This window comes from Ahaetulla prasina, chromosome 7, assembly GCF_028640845.1.
Source record: "Ahaetulla prasina isolate Xishuangbanna chromosome 7, ASM2864084v1, whole genome shotgun sequence".
NCBI lineage: Eukaryota > Metazoa > Chordata > Lepidosauria > Squamata > Colubridae > Ahaetulla > Ahaetulla prasina.
Genome location: NC_080545.1, coordinates 64,637,598 through 64,660,690, shown reverse-complemented (window position 1 = coordinate 64,660,690; position 23,093 = coordinate 64,637,598). Strand labels below are relative to the sequence as shown.

General features: G+C 43.2%; 1 protein-coding gene across 4 annotated transcripts in view; it reads right to left on the bottom strand.

Moving 5' to 3' along the window:
• Positions 1-1,384: 1,384 nt before the first annotated feature.
• Positions 1,385-23,093, bottom strand: part of ATF7IP (activating transcription factor 7 interacting protein) — a 103,175-nt gene continuing 81,466 nt past the window's right edge. For all 4 annotated transcript variants that reach the window (XM_058190819.1, XM_058190818.1, XM_058190821.1 and 1 more), the window contains 4 exons: positions 20,913-21,074; positions 5,992-6,177; positions 5,259-5,371; positions 1,385-4,622 (listed from right to left, as the gene is read on the bottom strand). In XM_058190819.1, the coding sequence (XP_058046802.1) occupies positions 4,206-4,622; positions 5,259-5,371; positions 5,992-6,177; positions 20,913-21,074 (878 nt within the window). In that variant the 3' untranslated portion in view covers positions 1,385-4,205. The remainder of the gene's footprint in view (positions 4,623-5,258; positions 5,372-5,991; positions 6,178-20,912; positions 21,075-23,093) is intronic.

The window sequence follows — 23,093 nt, the reverse complement described above, 5'->3', positions numbered from 1 at the left end:
TTTTACTCTTGGCTTATGAGAAAGATAAAGCCTGATATATGCAAGTATATCTGGACATAATAGCATATATAACCCTTGGATTCTGTTCATTTTAGATAAATGAACTTTCTGGAGTAAATAGTCTGATTAGGATGACATATTGCAGATGACTGTTGATTCTAGATGAATTCTGGCAGCTGCTTAGTGAATTTCCAGCAATCTCACTAATAGTTCCTAGTTGTCTTTGCCCGGCTGTCTGTCTCTTTCTCTCTAACATCTATATCTATTCTCTCTCCCTCCCTCCCTCCCTCCCTCCCTCCCTCTCTCTAGTATTCTGGACTTCCATTTCCATTTCTTAAGCCAAATGATCTTTTGTTCTTCCAAACTAATCACACAAAACTCAAAAGTTTAAAAACCCAGTAGTTTATTTCAAAGTATAAATTTCAGGCTTATCAAGACAAAACCCCACTACAATTAACACATACACACTAGTCTACAATGCATATAAAAGTTAGGAGAACTTGCCACCGTCCTGCTTAAACTGGACTTTTTGGTACAGCCTACATTATTTACATGTTCATCTGTTGAAGAAAAAAAAAATCAGAGTGCAAATTTCTATAAGGAGTTTTGTATAAGTTTATTTATCAGTGCTTATAAATTACCGATCTGAAGAGTATCTCAGCTTTTGGCTGTCCAGTTGCTTTATTTACAGTTAAAATTTAAACTTAGTCTTAAAATATATTTTCAAGCTAGCACAAGGTAAGAAACCAATCATTCTGTTTTAAAATATAGGTGAGATCCAATAATACTGTGGAACATAATTTGATTTGCATTCTTGCATATTTGTACATTACTCTCAACATAACCTGTATACTGCTGAAAATATGTTTATCCAATTTTCATACACCCCCCAATATGAAGATCTTAAAAACGGCAAGATTTCATATGCAAAATGAACAACTTTGCCAGTGAATGAATGAAAATACTAAAGAAAGTGTAAGATGGTGTCAACATAATGTAGTTTCATATTCTGGTTGTAGTTCTTCTAGCCAATACTGTGATATTGCAAGTCAAGGGATAAATATAAAACTATTGACACACTTATACAACATGTAATATGGATTCTAGAGCCGCAGAACTCCTGGACAAGTAGTAGCAATTGATTGGATCAGTCTAACATTGAATGAACGGAGCAATTTAATGTGGTACAACCCATGTTCTAATTCTACTGGGTTGTTTTCAGACACTTTGTCAAAATTTACTTTTTGTATTTTTATGTATAATTTAAAGAGGCAGAGAAATTGCCCAACATGTTGAAAATACAGATTAATCAGGGTGTTTCAGTAAAGATTAAACATAGTGTTTTTGTTCAGAGTTCTTAGGGCACTTATCAGTATCACTGAACATATTATCCTCTATCATTAATTTGCTAATATAAAAAGCATGTTGCCCATCTTGCTCTCCACAATCTAAATTCAATCATTTTTTTTTGTATAAATTGTAATTTGGAGAAAAAATTGATCAGAAATAAGCTAACAAGAGTTCCAGACCCAGATAATAATCTTCTAGCTCACTTTCAGAATTTATATCATTTCTTTTGAAATGGAACTTGACTACTACTAGTAGCTGCATTATCAGTATAAAAGAGCAGAACATTGCTGAAATATAGTTTCACAGTGAAATTATTGTAGAAAAAGATGTCTAAGCTGGGCCAGGCATACACTGCGATAAAATATAGTGTGGTGAGAAAAAAATATACCAACATGGTACAATGTAGACAGTGAAATTTTCTTTTTTTCAAGGTCTTTCAAAAAATATTTCTTCTATCCATACTATAACAAGTTCACAGTGCTGAGTGGAATGCAGTTTCTCAATCAACACAGAATAATAAAAATCCAGCATTAGTCCAGTTTGTTGCCATGCAATCCTGTTTATAGTCGTTTGATAGAAAAAGAATAAAGGTCCCGTTATCTGTTGCAAAGACACATTAATATCTACAGATTCAGATGTCTTTTTTTGGGCAAAGGCAGAGAATTAAGCACAGAATATAAAATATGATGTGTTTTGCCATTACTTACACATAAGAATTTGTTTCTGCCTAACGCTGTATTGCTTTATATAACTTATGAGGCATGCTCATTCTGTTTTGGAAAATGTAGCATCCAATCCTATCAGCTGAAGTTTATAAAACTGAAGGCTAACAACTATCCTCCAAAATGCAAATTTAAGAAGTGCTGAAATTAACATCTGCCACAAACTTACTTGAACATGGAACGAGATCCAATACTGGAAACTTGAACTGAAAGTTTTTGAATGACTTCTTATGCCTTCTGTTAGTTGTAGGTACCTCAAAAAAAAAGTTGCACACCTTATGAAAGTATACTTTCCTCCCAGATGTTCTCAGGCCTGACTTTATTATCCAAGTAAAAAAAAATAAATCTAAAAGGGCAAGTAACAATATATTGGCTACAAACAATAGGAACTGCCAAATTAAACAGTGGAACCCAATGTTTCTTAAAAAAAATAAAAATGGTTCTGTAATTAAATGCTGCTTCCATTGATTTCTGATCCCTTTTTGTTGACTGCCTTTTGCATTTTTCAGTATTCAAATTAAGAGGTGGGCTAAATGTGTCCCTCCTTTAGTATAATAAAAATCTTGTGAGCACTTCAGAGATGAGTTTCTAGCTAATCAGTTGTTTTATTTCCAGATTTTTGAAGGTAATAAGAAAATATAATAAATTGATTATATGCCAATTACCAGTTGATTGATTTGAAGAATTCATAATACACAGAATGAAATTTACTCTCAAAAGTAGTTTCTGACCACAACACATAGAGACGAGAAAAAGTTTTCACATTATTCTGGAAAAAATAAGACCACAAAATGCCACAAGACTATGGTTTTTCTTTACTGAAATACACTTGCCCACATAAACAGCAGTAAGACCCTGTCTTCCTAAGCTAGCTTCTGACTGCCTTTTTTGAACTTTGCATTTCTATTCCAGCTCTTATCAGTTTCAGAACAGGAAGTTAATAGGAAGTGCCAAGCAATCCAGTGAAGAGTTACCACTATTTAATAGGCATTATCAACCAAGAAGATAATGTATGCCCTATTTTTCTCTAGAATAGAATATAGTAGTTATTTCCGTGCCAGGTGTAGCTTACTTATTTTCAGTGGCCATGAGCTTTGCTGAATTGAAAAAAGTAGGGGATCTATTCTGTTGTTTGGACTCAATAGATATCAAATTTTCATAAAGTTGTTACACAGAAATCTAGGTATTTGTGTGTGTTTGTTAAAAATATGAGGTTTATTTTTTGGCCACCTACCATCTTAAGAACAGCATGATGCAGCTAAACAGTGTAAGAGTGATAAATCTTTACAGATTAAATTAAATAAGTAATGTAAACCTTAGCATGAATTATTGAAAACCTGGGTATTACTTGTCAAGTGAATCTGCAATGAGAGATTATGACATTCTAGGGTTAGCAAGAGCAGATTATTGAAAGGATGGCAAAGAAAGAGGAACACAGAAAGTGTGACTGCATTTATTTTGAAATTATTGTTTAAGGCACAAATTAAATTATTTTTTTAAAAAAGAGAAGGATCATAAAAAGAGAATCAGGAAGCTATTGAAAATGCAAATGAAGTTTTCTAGAAACCTGGCTTTAGTGGTGGGCTTTAAAATACTCCCAAGTTCTGGTGACAAATAGAATGCAAGCCTGCCTGGAACATTTTCATTTCAATAAGCAGACCCATGTACAAGAACTCAAAAACTGATTGTGGATAAGTTTCGTTGCCCTTTAGGAAGTAGGTTAGATGTCTTGTAAAGTACCATGGGTCACTCTTCAAGGACTAAGCACAACCCTGAATCCAGGCTTCCCACCTAACCTGGCTGTATACTCTGCGCTTGTGCCAATGTTTGACATTACTGGTGGGCCACATGGAACATGTCAGCCAAATTCCCAAACTTTCTAACTCACTATTTACTAGGTACAGTGACTTGTAAGCAAAGGGGAGGAAACTATTCCATCAGAAATACAAGCTGTCTTGCTGGAGGTTATGAATTTATTTCAGTTTTGGTTGTAAGTTTTGTAGTGTATGAAAGAGCTCTCCAAAATAATTCTGCAGAGAAGAGTTTACAATGAGTTTCATGCATGAGAACAAACTCAAAACTAGATCAAGCCACAGCCATGGGGCAAGAATGGAAGCTTTGAATGTCTTAAGTTTAACTGCTTTGGGAAGCAATCACATCTGTTGACTGGGGGTCACAGAAGGGTCCAAAACGTCCATAGATGTCTTTAGCACGCACAGCAAAGTAATATTTGCTGCCAGACACAAACTGAGTAAGTGTGCATGCCATAGGCAGAGGAAGGGCTTTTACTTCCCCAATCTTTTTCCACTGAGAGGGTACAGTGGCACTTGGGTCCTCATGGTATGCATATAGATGATAGCTATCCACACTAGCACAGCTCCGGTCCACTTCCAAAACACTCCAAGAAAGCACAATGCCATTTTGACTTTGCACTCGGGCTAGCTTCAGGTGTGGCTTCTGAGGCAAAGAATGGTTGGCAGCTTCAGGAGGCAGTCGGGAGGGCTGCTGGGCCTCTGGCAGAGGGGCTGGATGCACAGGCCGCAATGGCTCCTAAGGGAAAGAGAAATGGTATTGTGAAGGTGGCAAAGAAGTTGCTTCATCATTTCAGAGACTACATGAATTGATTGCTCAATAGTTAAAAATGCATGCACTTTGTCAAGTGGTAAGGAATTCCAGAAAAGGGGAGCAGTCACCAAAAACCCTGGCTTCAGAAGGAATGAGAACTTGAAGGGTTCTTACAGAACCAAACAGATTATTGCAAAAGCAGGGTATTCTAGTCTATGCAATTCAAGGCTTTAAAGATTAAAATCAGTGTTTTGAATTGTATTGGAAGCAAAATAGTCATGTGTTCCTACATTTGTCAGAAACTTCTACAGAATGAATAATTTGTGCTCCATATGTAGCCTCCAGATCTTTTTCTTATGATCTCAGAAATAACCAATTTTTTTTCTCTTTGCATGTGCGCATGTCCTTAAATTTCCCCCACAAACCCCAGATGGGATCTAACTCTGTCCAGCTCAGTGATATCATCACCTTAGTATTTTTTTCACCATCTATTAAAGTTTTTCACAGTATTGTCCCCGATTAGTTTTAAAATATTAATGAACCCTGCATAAATACATTTGATCTTCTGTGTGGTTGTATCATCTTTTCTAAATATTATTTTTAATAGATAAATGTACTTACTGAATGTACTGGAGGAGGCCGATGATGTACTGTGAGTTGAGGTCCACCAGATCCTAAAGTTAACCCACTGTTTACAACGTAAGCTGTTGTTTGAGGCACTCGCACGGTTACACCTATAAAAAACATTATTATCAATGTATTTATGCCTTACCTTTTGGAAAGCTATTATAAACCATGCTATTTCAATAATATACAGGTCGCTCTTTACTTAATAGAATTTGTTCATTGAGCAAAACAGTTGTGAATTGAGACGCCATATAACTGCTTTGCTTAATTACTGCAATCCTGGCACTACTGGTTGTGGTAGTTACATGATCTCAGAATCCACTAATTATTTTTAAAAATTTGAGACAGGACAACAGAAAAAAATAATGAAAAATCAAGTTGAGTTTATTTTTATTTATTTAATTTATATGCCACCGATTTCACCATCCAAAGAATGAAGTTGCAAAGTGACATGCTAACATAAAAATATATTGAACATCTACGTTATGAATTTTTAAAATATTTTTTGTTGAACTATTTTTCATGTCAAATATTTATGAAATCAAATTTAACCATACATATTTGTCAGTAAACTGTTGCATCAGAAATCAAATTAAAAGTTTAAAAAATTGCTGCCTTAAAAATTGAGATTTATATTTTGAACATATTTTTATGACTTGTGTTTTTATTAGCAACTGATATGTTTCAGTTCACAGCTTATAAATGTATTTTTGAAAAGACTTCTTACCTGAATTTTGTGGGTTGATTTGCCTTAAACCAGAATTCTGCATAACAGCGGTTCGCACAGGATTCTGTCCTGATGGTGCAGGAAGAGTAGTATAGACTACTTGATGGTTAGCAGGAGCTCTTGGTACTGGGAGTCTAGCTGTAGCCTGAGTCACTGGGCGATGTGTTACATTCACAGTTGTCTGGGCTAAGAGATAGGTAAAATAATAGTAAAAAACTTATTCTTATGAAGACCAATACCAGTTAAAGAAATGGCACTTGTGACTTCACATTGTTGTGTAAATAATATCTTTAGTCCCATCAAGCAACACGTGCCTACCCTAGGTAGGCACAAGGCTGACTGCGTGACCAACCGGCTGACTGCGTGACCGACCATAACAATAACATAGAAAACATATGGGAATAGCTAGGAATGATTCAAGGTGACCCTTGGATGACCACGGACTCTCCTAAGAAGAAGAGTTTTGAGGATTGCATTTCCTAGTAGAAGCAGTCAAATAGTCATTGTCTTCATCTTTCCACTCAGCTGTTTGGTTTATTTAAATACACCTGGGTTTTAATTGTGTGATTTGAATTTTCTTTATCTTGATTTTCCTTTTAAAAGTTAATTGACTGGTTGAAGGCTGATTTACCTTAACCCCTTGCTTGTATTTTAATGTGAATTCTTCAATGTTTTTTCACTGTTATACTCTGTTCTGAATTACTTCCACTTTCTCTGTATGGAAATCAACAGAGATTTCTTGGGTAGTGAAAGTGACCTGTTCGGATTTTCATTTTCATAAGATTTTCACTACAAGGCTATCATATTTTCTTAACTTTTAAAAAGCTCTGATCATAATTTTTGAATGCTTCATGGAATTACCCATCATACTTTATTGTGAGAAGTATTATTTCAACATTCTCTGTGGCTACTTTGTTACAGTACATTTAAAGCGCATTGAGGGTCTGTCCCTTCCACCAATTCTGAGGAATGAAATTTTGAAGAGCAGCCAACTACAAGTTGGACAGGAAGTAAACAGTCCTCACCTGCAATTTAGCATTAGGAATGAGCTCAGTGGGACAATCATACAGGCATGGGGGGCAGCTGATCGGCTTCCTTTTCTCCAACACATCCATGTAATCCACATTCTCCAGCAGGAGGTCCAAGGGCTTAGCAACTTGTTTTTCCATAATGAAAACACTGTAGTCTATGCCCGGTGCATAGGCTACAATGTGCAAATCAATCACCACAAATGATGACATGATGTGTGTAGATCATGCACCTGCAGCCATTCCAACCTCAATACCAATGGAAAATGGAGCTTGGTGACCACATAAAACTCCACCTGTTCCACATGGTTACTAACTGTATATGAGGAAGAGCTCTTGCCATGGCCACTGGTCCCAAATGGAGCAGGTATCATTGATTGTCTCTACCAGCAAAGGCAGTGCCATTTCATGTTGGGAATGTCCCATTTGGCCACAAAGGCTGCATCCATAAAGTTTGCAGTTGCCCCTGAGTGTACCATAGCCATGTGATCATCTCTCTGTCTAGCAATGGACAGGACAGCAGACATCACAAATTGCCTGGATTGTGTGGTTTGGGATTACTGAGACTGGCCCACTGCCAGTGAACTTGATTTATTAAGCCCTCTAGGTTGGGTTTGGCGTTTCCCACTGGTAGCTTCTTTACCTTGGCAGGACACTTGGCAGTCATATGACCCTGTCCTGTACAATAAAGACAAGCCTTCCTGTCACTGACACTCCTTTTCCATCTGTGACAACCTTGAGTGGCCTGAGCTTTTTGACGTAATGCTCGGCCTGGAGATTGTCATGCATCTTCTAGCCCTATGCATCTGCAGACAATCAATGCAAAAGCACAGGTGCATGAGTCCCTGAAGGGTTGAAGGGCATTTGGTGCAGGCCAGTTCATCCAACAGTTCCAAATAGAGTCTCTTCTGGAATTGGTCAATATGACCCTTTTTATTCCATTTCAAGTCCTAGCCTGAGGAGTCAAAAGTCACTTATACAGTGCACAACTTGCCCTCATTACTCATTACCCTCATTACCCACACTGGTGTTATTCGTGAAAAAGAAATTTGGGGAATTGAGACTCTGTTGCAATTATTGGGGGCTTAATAACACCACAATCCAAAACTGTAATCCCTTGCCCCCAATTTCTGAGTTACTGGAGAAGTTGTGTCAGGCCAAGATCTTTATGAAATTGGACCTGAGAGGAGCCTACAATTTAGTGCAAATCTGTGAAGAGGATGAATGGAAAATAGCCTTCTGGAGAAGGTATGGCCATTTTCAGTACATGATCATTCGGACTCACCAATGCCCCTAGGGTCTTCACGTACTTTATACATGAGGTGTTCCAGACCTATTGGACCAATTTGTAATTATATACCTTGACAATGTTTTTATCTACTCCCCACTGCGGAAGGAGCATTGGGACCATGTGCACATTGTGTTACAGTGGCTCTGGGAACACCAGCGTTTCACAAAACACGAGAAATGCCAATTTGCACTAACCATGATTAATTTTCTGTGTCACCAGATCTCTCCTGAGGGTGTTGACATGGTTCCTGAGGAAGTCAAGACTTTACATGCCTGGCAATCCCCGCGTCAAGTCAAAGACATTCAATGCCTCCTGGGCTTTGCCAATTACTACCGAGCCTTCATTCCTCAATTTGAAATGCTCACTTTGCCCCCATCCAACCCCCACTCCCAAAAGGACCAAGTTTATGTGGGGTAAGGCTGAACAAAACACATTCTGACAACCTAAAGGTTGCATTTGTGTCAGAACCTATTCTCAGACACCCTGACCCCATGTAGTCTTTTGTTGTTGAGACTGATGCATCAGATGTTGTAGTGGGGGCAGTATTGCTGCAAACTGCTGCACCATATAGAACTTTATTTCTTTGTGTCTGTTATTCCCATAAATTAAACTTAGTAGAAAGCACTACACTGTCTGGGATAAAAAGCTTTTGACAATGAAGCTAGCCTTTGAAGTATGGAGACATCACCTCAAAGGAACTCTGCATCAGATTGAAGTCCAGATAGATTATAGAAACTTAGAACATTTAAAGACAGCACAGAAGCTTAAACAATAACAGTTCTAATTATCACTGTTCTTCATCCGTTTTAACTTTAAGGTAACATATTCCAAATGAATGTTATCAGCAAAAAAACGGGATCTCAAAAACCTGAATACGCTTGTGCAGATGGGAAATTCTTGCCTTGGTCTGTCATTCCTATTGACAAATTTGCAGTTGATCAAGAGCCTGTGGACTTGAAGGCATACATTCGGGATGAGCAACAGTAAGACCCTTTCATGATGACACAGTGAAGAGAGTTAAACCAGGAAACTGGGGGACAGCCTAACCCTTACATGGGAGGAAAACACATTCTACTTCTGAAATTGTGTTTTGTTCCTGCAGGTCCACTACAGGGGCTCATTCCACACCAAGGTCATGACAAACCAGAAGCTACTTCATTTTCTTTAAGACCCTTCATTTGGTTTTGTGGCTCTTTTGGTGACTCTGGATGTGACATAATGTGGAACGGTTAACAAGCCAAAAACATTACTGGTGCCACTCATGGACTGTTGCAGCCTTTGCCCACCCCTTAGAGGTTCTGGGGCGCCATTTTGCTGGACTTTATTACAGACTTGCTGGATTCCAAGAGAGCCACAATGATCTTGATCTTAGTCAATATGCTGACCAAAATAGCCCATTTCATTCCATGCCAGACTTCTGACAACACAGGAAATCATGCAACTATTCATCCAACATATATTTCAGTTACATCGGTTACCTGAGTCATGACAGATCACAGGGTTCAGATCACAGCCCTGTTCCGGCAGGCACTGCTGCAGAAGATGGAAGTCCAGGTTTACCTTTCTTCTGCCTATCATCCAGAGAACGATGGATGCACAGAACGAATGAATGCAATCCTGGAACAATATTTCTATTGTTTTGTAAACTTCCAGCAAGACAACTGGCTGGACTTGTTGCCAGTGAATCTGCTTATAACAATTTTCAGCATGCCTCAACCCTTCCTGGCGGATGAGAGATTTTATCTGTGCCTTTTGCCTCTAGCGCTGTCAGACTCTCCTGTACCTGCTGTGAATAGTTTCCTTCAGGAGTTGTCTACTTTGCATCAGATTGCAAAGTGTCAGTTAAACAAGGTAAAGGAGGACTACAAATGGTTTGCTGACCATCATCACAGGGTCACCCCATCTTTGGCAGTCAGAGGTCAGGTCTGGCTATCCACCCAATACCTGCCTATATTGTGGCTGTCCAAGAAGTTGGATCAGTTTCTTGGGCCCCTTTGCTATAGAGGCAGTTATATACCCTGTGGTGTTCCATTTGAAACTATCTCCTTGCCTGTGGGTTCACCCTGTCTTTCACCGATTATTGATCCTGGATGCTTCTGCCAGTCCCTTCCGTCCTGTGGCACCACCACTTGCATCTGTCATGGTCCAAGGTCAGCTGGAATATGAGGTGACAATATCATGGACTTTTGCTGGTTTTGCGGCCACCTGTAGCACTTGGTGGATTGGGCAGGCTATGGCCCTGATGATTTTTTCTGGGAAGATGCTGAGAAGGGCGTTGGTCCTACCTAATACGCCCTTTCTCATAGTGATTGCTGGGAGTGGCCAGGATGGATTATTCTAGGCTCTAGCTCAGGGGTAGTCAACCTTTTTATACCTACCGTCCACTTTTGTATCTCTGTTAGTAGTAAAATTTTCTAACCGCCCATCGGTTCCACAGTAATGCACCCTGTATCGTCATCTGTGCATGCCTCTCACGCATCGTGGATTGGGTTTGGGGTGTGTGTGCGCTGGCTACCAGCTCTGCTTGTCTGTTGTGTCTTGCCCGCTCTCACCGCAGCCGGGGTCTGCTTATCTGCTTCCGAACGCTGAAGAATGTCCTCCCGGCCCCAGCCCTGGCTCCATGCCCAGACAGGCCAAGGAGGGGGCATCTCCCGGCCCCAGCCCTGGCTCCATGCCCAAACAGGCTGCAGAGGAGGGAGCACCCCTCGGCCCCAGCCCTGGCTCCATGCCCAGGCAAACGGAGCAGCTAGACCCCTCCCCCTCCTCCACAGCATGTGAGCCTGAGGAAAGTTTATTTCCAACAGCTGCTGATTGGAGTGACCCTCGCATCAGAAGACTGGATAGGCGGAGGCAACAGAAGGAAGGGAGGGGCAGGCCTTAATGAGTGCTGAGTCATGGAGCCACACCCCATGGCCTATATAAAGGATCTGCTTTTTGGCAGTCTCTAAGTCAGGCAAAGTCAAACTTATCTTGCTGAGACCACTTTCTGGTCTCCTGCCTGCTCTGAGGACTTTGCTAGGACTTTGGGCAGAGCTGCAGAGGCAAGCCTGATTCGGATTTCCCTGACCCGGCCGTCAGCGGAGGAGTGGGACACGACATTGTCTGTTACAGCTGGGTGGTGTAGGGGGAGATGCTCCAGCTATTTTGGGATGAGGCACTTTTGTTTGCGGTCGCACTATAGTGCCATTTAGTTTCACTTATGTAACGTGAACTAAACTTATGTGCGGGATGACACAAATAGTTTATTTTCAGAAATTTAAATTGTCATGGGGAATTTTATGAAAACCTAATGAAAATGTTTTTAAATAATGCTATGTTTTTTTTAAAAAAGTCAATTAAATTAAAAAAAGGAAAGTGCTTCTGTATTGAACAAAAACCCCTACCGCCCACCATGAAAGCTGGAACGCCCACTAGTGGATGGTAGGGACCAGGTTGACTACCACTGCTCTAGCTCTAAGGACTGAGTTGAATTTTCTGAGGTTCTGCCTCCCTGGTGATGTTCCTCAGTTTGACAACGAAGTCAAAGCGAATGGAAAGCCATCTGAAAAACGGAAACACAAGTCCCCACTGCCCAGGAGTTGGGCCAGACAGGTAACAGGGTGGGGCTGGCCTTTCCCGGCGATCACAACGAGAAAGTTGACCTTTGAACGGAATGCAGGGTCCAACCGCAGGACCACCCTGTTTGGGTGAAAAATACACAGGTCTTTCCTCACCGATAATGTCGCCAACTCTGATAGTGACATCAGACATGACATCCACAAGGAAAGCAACGGAGGCTGGCCTCCCTCAAAGTTTCAAAAGGTGCCTTGGTCAGTGCCTGTAAATTTTTTGTCGGGTCCCAAGTTGGATAACGGTGGAACGTTGGGGGGGGGGTGGATATTAGAAGCCCCACACAGAAAGGCTCGCACCCTCGGATGATGAGCAAGGGAGCCCCAGTCCTCAAAAGTCAAAACAGAGCCCAGTGCAGCAACCTGCCTATGCAGAGTATTAAGGGAAAGCCCCTGTTCTAGGCCCTCTTGTAAAAATTCCGGCACCACTGCCATGGAGGCTGAAGTAGGGTCCAAATGTTTTGTGGTACACCAATCCGCAAACATGATCCATGTGGCGTTGTAAATGCGTGTGGTTGAAGGCCGCCTGGCCACCAGAATTGTCCGGATGACTCGAGTAGAGAATTTCTCCCATCTTAGGAGCCTCCGCTCAACTGCCAAATGGCCAACTGGAGCTGCTGGGGATCAGGATGTAGAACGGGCCCCTGGCTGACAGAGACTGTGTCCAGGGGAATACTCTAGGGTCTGGCGACAGACAGGATGACGATCAGGTCGGCGAACCTTGGCCTCCTGGGCCAATGGGGGTGGGGCCACTAACAGCACCTCTGCCTTCTCCAACACCACCTTTCTGATGACAGCTGGGATCAGGGGTAGGGGAGGTAAAGCATGCAACAGCCCCCTGGGTCTGCAGAGCATCTACCCCCTCTGATCCCAGGGCAGGGAACCGGGAAAGGAATAGGGGAAGGTGAGCGTTCGTTGGAGAAGCAGAGATTGATCACTGGATGGCCAAACCAGTCTGCAAGTTCTACAAACAGGCTGGGATAGAGCCTCCACTCCAAAGGATCCACGGTGACTCAACTCAGCCAGTCGACTCGGACGTTGACCATCCCAGCAATGTGATCTGCTGTCAGGGATAAAAGATGGGTCTCCGCCCACCAGTACAACGCGTCTGCCACCCTCATGAGGAAGATCTATCGATTCCCATCTTGCCGGATGATGTGGGCCTTTGTTGTAATATTGTCCATGAGGAGATCATAGTGCCCCTCCACCAACGGTTGAAATGCCCATAAGGTCAGATGAGCTGCCCTCAATTACAACCAGCTGATCCTCTGGCTGGGCTTTAGTTGTGTCCACCGTCCCTGGGAAAGCTGAGATCCGCAATGGCCTTCCCAGCCGAAAAGGCTGGCATCTGACGTTACCGTCAGTCTGCAAGGCTCCCTGAAAAAGCAGCCCTTCCTGATGTCCCCCGACACTCCACCAGTGTAGCAAGCAGAGGACATGTGGTGGTACTGTGGCTCGAGTCATTGAGGAGCTAGAGCCCGCCCTCTGGAAGGGGAACAGGAACCACTGGAGTGGTCAGGAATGGTACCTTGCCCATGGAACTATGGCCAGGCATGAGATCATTTTTCCCAGCAGCTGGGACAACAGGACCACTGGAACCGTCTGAGTTGAATCAAATCCCAGATGCTCTCCTGATGCTCCCCTGACAGAAAAACCTGCCCTGCCCATGTGTCTATCAGGGTATCCAGTTGAACTAGCTTTGTTGAAGGCACCAGTTGGCATTTCTCCAAATTCACGGAAAACCCATGATCCCACAGGGTACTGATTGTCGTGGCCAGGTCCCATTCTGATAGCCTCTGGGAGGACACCTGGATGAGCAAATCGTCCATGTAACATTGGATCCTGATAGGGATCGTCCTGAAGTATGATGCCTGCACTGCCAGTTTGGTAAACATTGGGGGGGGGGGGCAAGGCCGAACGGTAGAGCCATATACTGAAAATGGTGGCTGGCATAGCAAAACCTCAGGTACTGTTGATGGTCTGAACGAATAGGGACATAGAGGCATGCCTCTTTATAGAGGCCTAAAAATTCCCCTCCCTGATCCCCGCTAAGATGGAATGCAGGGAGTGCATCTTGAACCTCCTGTACACAACAGTTGTTGAGTCCCTTTAGATTTAGAATTGCTCTACATTCCCCGGAGACCTTTGGGATGATGAACAAGATCGAATAGAACCCCTGCACCCCTGGCGGCAGGCTGACTCTTCCCTGCGCTCCTCCACCTTGAAGGTGTCCTCTGTTGTGTCTCGTCCGATCTCACCACAGCCGGGGCCTTCTTATCTGCTTCCGAACACGGAGGAATGTCCTAGTATGCCTCCCGGCCCCAGCCGTGGCTCCATGCCCAGACAGGCTGAAGAGGAGGAAGTATCTCCAGCCCCCAGCTCTGGCTCCATGCCCAGGCAAACGGAGCAACTAGACCCCTCCCCCTCCTCCACAGCAAGTGAGCCTGAGGGAGGTCAATTGCCAACAGCTGCAGACTGGAGTGACCCTCGCGTCAGAAGACTTGATAGACGGAGGCAACAGAAGGAAGGGAGGGGCAGGCCTGGATAAGTGCTGAGTCATGGAGCCACACCCCATGGCCTATATAAAGGACCTGCTTTCTGGCATTCTCTAAGTCAGGCAAAGTCTAAACATATCTTGCTGAAGTCACTTTCTGGTCTCCTGCCTGCCCTGAGGACTTTGGCAGAGCTGCAGAGGCACGCCTGATTCGGATTTCCCTGACCCGGCCGTCAGCGGAGGAGTGGGACACGACATCCTCCGCATCAGGCGGAAGAACGGAGGACGAGGTTAGAGCTGCTACCGGGGTATCCACCCTGGGGATCCGAATGATGTTAAGAGGGTCCGTGTGGACCCTAAAAAGCATAGCCTCCTGCGTGGTGGGCCTCGATGCTGTGGCCAGAGATGTCCACTGTCTACAGATCACCTCCAGAAACATCTTGGGGATAGGGATATTATCAGGCTTGATGGCAGGTTCCGTGAACAAGAAATCCTCCTCTTAGCTAAAGTCCACAGGAAGCTCTGATACATTAGAGTCACTTCCCAAACGGGAGTAGCCCTTACTAGAGGCTTGAGGAGCATGGGATTGAAAAGACCCCTAAAGTGCGGTCCGTCCAGGGAGTCCTGTTTAAAATCAGAGAAGTCTCCCTCACCCCTTAACCCTTCCAATGGGGAACAGGTGAAGCAGGCCCATAATAACTCGTCGCCTCCTCAGGTGGCCCGCAGGGGTCCACCTCTGCATATAGGGGGAAACCAGGATCAATGAAATGCTGACGCTGGCGAAGTCCTTCAGCAATCCCTCCCCTGATGGCACAATCAATCCATTGTTGCAGAAATGGAGGAAAATCTTGCTCCTGCAACCCCCTTCAGATGGAGCCCCTCCGTGGCGGGGTAAATGTCGCTTCAGGAACTTTACGTGAGACCCCTGAGGGGCCAGGCCGCTCAGATAGGTCAATGAGGGTGTTAGGTGACCAGGCTGAGGCAGGTCCCGGCTGGCAAACTGCCTGTCTCGTTGGCTGCAATACGATGTCAGGAGACCAGCTCACTGAAGGGCCTTCTGTCCTCGTGCTATGATGATGTCCTGTGGAATGGTGCCTGCAGATGCTTTGGCAAATTGTATGTCTAAGGCCTTTTGTCGCTTTTGAGCTGTTTGTTCCTCTGCTTTAGAGGACCTTCTATGCACCCTGGCCTTGGCCTTAATTTTGGAGGCGCTGCCAGGCTGGCAGTCCTTGGCCTAGTAGGCGCCCATCCCATCCTGTCAGGCTGAGGGGACCAAGTGCCTCCAGCCAAAACCTTGGAGCGTTCCCCACTGTCCATCACTACAGATAGCAGACTAATGTAACAGGCAGCAAGGGAGGTGCCCAGGAAGGACTGAGGCCTGGAGTCCTGTCCTCCTGGAAATAGGCACAGCCGGGATGAATGCCCGCAATGACAAAAAGGCCGCAAAGCGAGCCTAATAAAATAGGACCCCAACTGTAAAATACTGGCCTGAATCCTGTTGATTAAAGAAGAAGAGTCCATAAAATGGCCACCTGAAAACACAAAATAGCCACCCAAGCTGTTCTAGCACAGGAGCAGGCCACAGTTGGAGGCCCAGTCGCAGCAAGCAGGCTTGAGTCAGAAAGTCTCCTCTGATGCACGTAGATTCATGTGTAAGGCAAGCCGAGCTGAGCCTCGCAATGCCGGGGGAACAAAGCCGCCCGGGCTAAAGAGTCATGGGGAGGAGCACAGTCCAAAAAGGCCTCTCCGACCCAGCGCCAACAATCCAGAAACCATGCCAGGCTATAGGAGGCTAGCATGGCTCGAGGTGCTTCTATGTTCCTCCGCACGCTCAAGGCTCCAATAAATCAACAGCCCCCACCAGGCTAGGAAGGCTGGCGCAGCTGAACATGCTTTGGCTGCGGTCAGTGGCAAGGGATTGCCTCCACCACAGTGCTGACAGGTGCTGACGCGCGAAATTCCATTGACAAAATGGTGCATGCATTGAAGCAGCCCCCAAATGGAGCGAAAAGGAGCGTGCCAAAGCTGCAAGAGGCTGGTGCGATTCTGGCGGCTTCCAGCTCAATCCTGACAACGGGAAGCAACTGCGCAAGCTGGGGAGCAAGTTGTTGTGTCTGCGCCCCCCGAGCTGGGCCTCCTGCCAGAAAGTGACTTGGAAAGTGAGGGGGAAGGGCCATCAGGACTTACCTCGGGAGCACTGGCTTCCCTGGCTCAGCTCCAGGAGCCAGAGGCTGGCCCGTGGAAGAGATAACGAGGGCTCTGTCCCCTGACTCTTCCCCCCCCGGCCACGCCTTCAGACCCAGCTGATGGCAATCAGCTTGGTTGGACCCTAGGTTTCGTAGGCAGGAGAGGAGGGAACAACAGAAGCAGGGGTGGGGCAGTCCTAGGAAGTGCTGAGTCATGGAGCCACACCCCACAGAATATAAAGGCAGCAAGAGTTGCTGTGCCTCTTCATAGCAGACAAATGAACTGAGTAACTAAGAGCTGAAGTTTATTCCTAGGTGACTCATAGACGTTGAGGGAGATAACAGAGACACTTGGCAGACGCTTGTTATTTTGCTGCCAGAGCTGATAGTGCCAGTTAATTAAGCCATCACTCGGATGGAGGCGAAGGAGGACAGAACACAAGTCCCCCGTCCAGCAGCATCCCCAAGGTCCTGTCCTCCTAATCACGGGGGTGGGGGGGCGCCGATGTGGGCCACACACCGTTCTCAAATCCAGAGCCAGAAGAGACCCCCCCCCCGAGTTGCAAAATAATCGTAGGAGTCAGCAGTCCAAGTCAAAAAGGAAAGATAAGGGGATAAAAGAAAAAAAGAAAATTCCTCAGTTGAAAATAGCCAGGGAAAGTAGGCCAGCTCTATGGAGCAAACAACCTGTGTCCATAGCTGAGACTGATTTGAAAAAACTGAGGAATGTCACCAGGGAGGCGGAACCTGAGAAAATTCAACTCAGTCCATAGAGATACGAGCCTAGAATAACCCATCCTGGCACCTCCTGGCGATACACTATGGAGAATGTCTATGAATTGCCCCATCAATTCCACATTAAGTACCTATAGCAACAGTGACCTGGGAAGGAGGGCCATGCAGGGGAGTAGTGTTATGTCTCCACCCAAGACTGACTCTGATAAGAATGAGCCAGAGCCAGAGCCATCGGAAAGGGGTGACATAGGACTTCTGGAGAGTGTGAAGTACGCTGTTGCTGACAGGGAGGCAGTTCTAATTAATGTCGGGGAGAGGGATGAAAGTTTGATCAGATGAACAGCTGCCTGTGCAAGCAGAAGAACAAGATATTGGCAAGGTACAGTGGCAACAGATTGACTAATGAGGAAAAGCTGCTACCTACCCAATCTGTGGACATGGCTGAACCCCAAGAGGAACAGTGGACGTCAGTGAAGCTACTTGCAAGCAAGCAACCTTGCCCTTAACAAGAAACACTGGCTGGGGATGACTTAAGCTGACAGGGGACCGGTTGGTAGTTGGAAACAACTGTTCACAATTTATTTCATATGTGCTTTTGATTTCCTCTTGCCTTAAACCTTAAACATGACTTCCCATTGACTTTGTTGTGCCTTGAACTTGTGGAACTGAGTTTGCCTGTGCTGTGCTTCAAAACCGGAGAGTTAGGCTAATGTTTCTCCTGCCCCTTTGCCTTAGAAGCAAAGAGGACTGTGGTTTGTTGGAACAGATTTTTTAAAGACTGCACTTGCAATTGGGACCTGGGGAATGAGAAAGGGGCTTAACCAGTGAAATAAATACATTAAACCTTGTTTGTGTGTGCGCATGTGTGCATGCATGCATATGTATGGACACAGGGCACCATATTTCTACATGGAGAATCAATTTCTAGGTTCCTTTGGAGCGGAGGCTAATTAATAACTATTGATTCAGGGAGAAATATAGTATAGTCCTAGAACTGTACTATAAAAAAACCAGAAGAGAATATGATTATACCGCTCTTTATTTGCCACTATCCCCTATGATAAGGGCCTCTGTGGCTCAGACTGGTAAGACAGTCTGTTATTAACACAGCTGCCTGCAATTACTGCAGGTTCTAGTCCCACCAGGCCCAAGGTTGACTCAGCCTTCCATCCTTTATAAGGTAGGTAAAATGAGGACCCAGATTGTTGGGGGCAATAAGTTGACTTTGTATATAATATACAAATGGATGAAGACTATTGCTTAACACAGTGTAAGCCGCCTTGAGGAGAAGGGCGGGATATAAATGCAAATAAAATAATAAATAAATAAATAAAATGATCACAGGGCCATATTTTGCGCACTTGGCAACTGGATCGTCTTTACAATTGGTTGCAGCATCCTGTGGTCAATGACCATAATCTGCAGGGGTTTTTTTTTCTTTGCCAGCAAAAAAAGCCCACTTGGCATTTTATAACTGTGGTACTTCCTCAATGACTGCCACCAAAAATATTGTAAATTTGGGTTTGGTCAGCTGGGTGTTTTGACTTACGACTGAAAATACAGCCCCAATTATGGTCCTAAGTTGAAAATTAGCTATCTGTCTGCAGTTGGTAAAGTTTTACATACAGTCATGGCTGAAAGTGTTTACACCCCAGAAATTTTTCCAAAAAATCAAGTATTTCTCACAGAAAAGTATTGCATTAACACGTTTTGCTATGCACATGTTTATTTCCTTTGTGTGTATTGGAACAAAACAAAAAAAGGGAGGAAAAAAAGCAAATTGGACATAATGTCACACAAAACTCCAAAAATGGGCTGGACAAAATTATTGGCACCCTTAACTTAATATTTGTTTGCACACCCTTTGGAAAAAATAACTGAAATCAGTCGCTTCCTATAACCATCAATAAGCTTCTTACACCGCCCACCCAGAATTTTGGACCACTCTTGCTTTGCAAACTGCTCCAGGTTCTCTTATTGGAAGGGCGCCTTTTCCCAACAGCAATTTTAAGATCTCTCCACAGGTGTTCAATGGGATTTAGATCTGGATTCATTGCTGGCCACTTCAGAACTCTCCAGCGCTTTGTTGCCATCCATTTCTGGGTGCTTTTTGACGTATGTTTGGGGTCATTGTCCTGCTGGAAGACCCAAGATCTTGGACGCAAACCCAGCTTTCTGACACCAGGCTCTACAGTGTGACCCAAAATCCTTTGGTAATCCTCAGATTTCAGGATGCCTTGCACACAGTCAAGGCACCCAGTGCCAGAGGCAGCAAAACAACCCCAAAACATAATTGAACCTCCACCATATTTCACTGTAGGTACCGTGTTCTTTTCTTTGTAGGCCTCATTCCATTTTTGGTAAACAGTAGAATGATGTGCTTTACCAAAAAGCTCTATCTTGGTCTCATCTGTCCACAAGACGTGTTCCCAGAAGGATTTTGGCTTACTCAAGTACGTTTTGGCAAACTGGTAGTCTTGCTTTTTTATGTCTCTGTGTCAGCAGTGGGATCCTCCTGGGTCTCCTTCCATAGCGTTTCATTTCATTTGAATGTCGACAGATAGTTCGCGCTGACACTGATGCTCCCTGAACCTGCAGGACAGCTTGAATTTCTTTGGAACTTGTTTGGGGCTGCTTATCCACCATCCGGACTATCCTGCGTTGCAACCTTTCATCAATTTTTCTCTTCCGTCCACGCCCAGGGAGATTACCTACAGTGCCATGGGTTGCAAACTTCTTGATAATGTTGCACACTGTGGACAAAGGCAAATCTAGATCTCTGGAGATGGACTTGTAACCTTGAGATTGTTGATATGTTTCCACAATTTTGGTTCTCAAGTCCTCAGACAGTTCTCTTCTCCTCTTTCTGTTGTCCATGCTTAATGTGGCACACACAGACACACAATGCAAAGACTAAGTGAATTTCTCTCCTTTTTATCTGCTTTGAGGTGTGATTTTTATATTGCCCACACCTGTTACTTGCCCCAGTTGAGTTTAAAGGAGCATCACTTGCTTGAAACAATCTTATTTATCCACAATTTTGAAAAGATGCCAATAATTTTGTCCAGCCCATTTTTGGAGTTTTGTGTGACATTATGTTCAATTTGCTTTTTTCCCTCCCTTTTTTTGTTGTGTTCCATTACACACAAAGGGAATAAACATGTGTATAGCAAAACATGCGTTACTGCAATACTTTTCTGTGAGAAATACTTGATTTTCTGGAAAAATTTCTGGAATGCCAACACTTTTGGCCATGACTGTATATGTGAAGGTTTCTAAATGACCCAGAAACACAATTAAAAGAACTACAACAATTTACTCCTTTGAAATCTATATTTTTTTAAAAATGAACTATTAGTCACTTAAAATCAATGCGAGCATGTACTGATAGCTGTAAAGGATAAAGGTTCTGCATGTTACAGAAGTTACTCACGGTTACGCACCAAGGAAAATCAATAAAGTCTCATCTGCCAGAATTAGTGAATTCTTAACAAATCAAATATGATCATTCTTTTTCCCCCCTTCAGCAAAGGTGCTCAACATTAAGCTTTCAAAGCATATTTTTTAAAAAAATATTACCTGTGGGGAGAACATGTATGGTGGCTTGTGACAGGCCACTTGTTGGCACACCAGCTTGTTGGAGAGGGGTTGTCTGTACTGCATGTAAGGGGCGAGCAATAGATGGGGCTGATAGGCCCATTCCAGAGTTGTTAGATTGGTTCTGGTTCTGCTTCTTGCCATCTGTTAGGAATATAAAACCAATACAGAAAAAGTATCTGGAAAAATGTCTAGTATTGTTCAAATGCAAGTAGTCTGGAGAATATTTGCTATTCACCTTCAACGTTTTTGTTTTTTTTAAAAAAACTAAGACATATATTCTTTTTGATTATTCTGCATAGTTTGTTGGCCTCCATCTTCAATCTATTATGCCAAAACTGCATTCCCCTTAGTAAAGATCATTCAGGGTTCTTTGACATAACTATTGCCATTCACATTAGATGTTATTAATTTGCAAGAAAAGAAAAAGGGAGAAGAAATTTGCTAGATGAACAGTATATGTCCCTTCTTAGTGAAAATTGTTGAGACGGTGCTTGGGCTTCAATCTCCAAAAGGATTCTGGAAGAGATGGATTATCTAAACCCAATTCAGTTAGACTTCAGGCTATGTTTCAGTACAAAATCAGCACTAATCACATTTGCTGGTGATCTGTGACACATCCAGGATGGAGGTAGTGCATTTATCATGCTCCTTGATCTCCCAGTTGATTCTGATGTCATCAATTAGGTATTCTTATGGATTGATTGCAAAATTTGGGAGCAGGGGTTACCATTATGTGGTGGTTCCCCTCCTGTCTGTGGCTAGTTTCAATTAGTGTCAACAGGCTAGGGGGAGAGATCGAGTGCCCAATGCCTCATTTACTGCAGGGCTCAATGGCATTACTCCTTACTAACATTACATGAAACCACTAAGTGAGATCATCTGTCCGTTTTGTGATAATATCTCAATTATAACTCAACCCCAGGCCAACAAAGTGATGCTGTCAAAGTCCTCTCTCAGTATCTGGAGACTATATAGATCTGGATGAGGAAGAATAGACCCAGGCTCAATCAGGACAAGATCAAATGGCTGCAGATATTTGGGTCGTCTGGTGATTTTTTATTTTTTGCCTTGAAGGAGTTGCATTTCTCATTCAACACTGTTATGCAGTTTGGGGCCATTTTTAGATTTATAGATTCTACTTGAAGAATAGATGGCAATTGTGGGCAAGATGGCCTTTGCGCTTATCTGGAACAGAACGCCCTCAGACAGTTGATCACCTCATTTAAATAATCACTTGGTTACTCTCATGACTTCATTACTGTAATGTTATCTATATGGAATTGCCCTTGAAGACTTCTTGAAAGCTACATAATTCATTGGCATAAACAACGATGGGCATTCCTCATTATGCCTGTGTGACCCTATTGCTCTATAAGATGTTCTAGTTAGTGGTTGGCTTCTAAGTGCGATTCAAGATACTGGTTATCTTCTATTAAGCCCTGTGCATGTACAGGTAGTCCTTGAGGTATGACCACAAGTCCAAAATTTCTGTTGCTAAGTAAGACATTTGTTAAGTGAATTTTGCCTCCTTTTATGACTTTCTTGCTAGTTGTTAAGTGAATCACTGCAGTTAAGTCAGTAACACGATTGTTAAGTTGCGTTTTCTTTATTACAATGAATAGAGTCCACTATTTCCCACGGCAGTGTTGTTGAAAAGCTCTTGTAGATATTTTCTGAAATCCATTCTTTTGATGTCTAATCAAAATGTATTTTTTTTGTAATTAAAACACCATTGTTCCTTTCATGTCTTTTGAGCAATTGTTTTTACAAAATAGCCCAAGATAATTGCTGAAAGATACTTCCTTTCTCTTCTCCAGCCTTAACAACTTCTCCAATCATTTCTTTTAACTTTTTCCTTCCAGGCTCTATAATGATGTCTTCAATCTTCTTGGCATGTTCCAGTGTTTCAACGCCCCTCCTTAATGTGTATCTGGTACTAGATGTTAACTATTCCAGATCCAGGCTAACCAACACACAACAAAATGGATCCATAACGTCTCTTGAACTTGAAACTATATATATATATATATATATTTATGCAGGATTGTATTTGATTTTTTGTAGCTACACCACAATATTGGCCCAATCTTCAAACTGTGATTCTTTTTGCATCTATTGCTACTCAGTGCGCCCTTCCTATGTTTACATCTTTGATTTTTC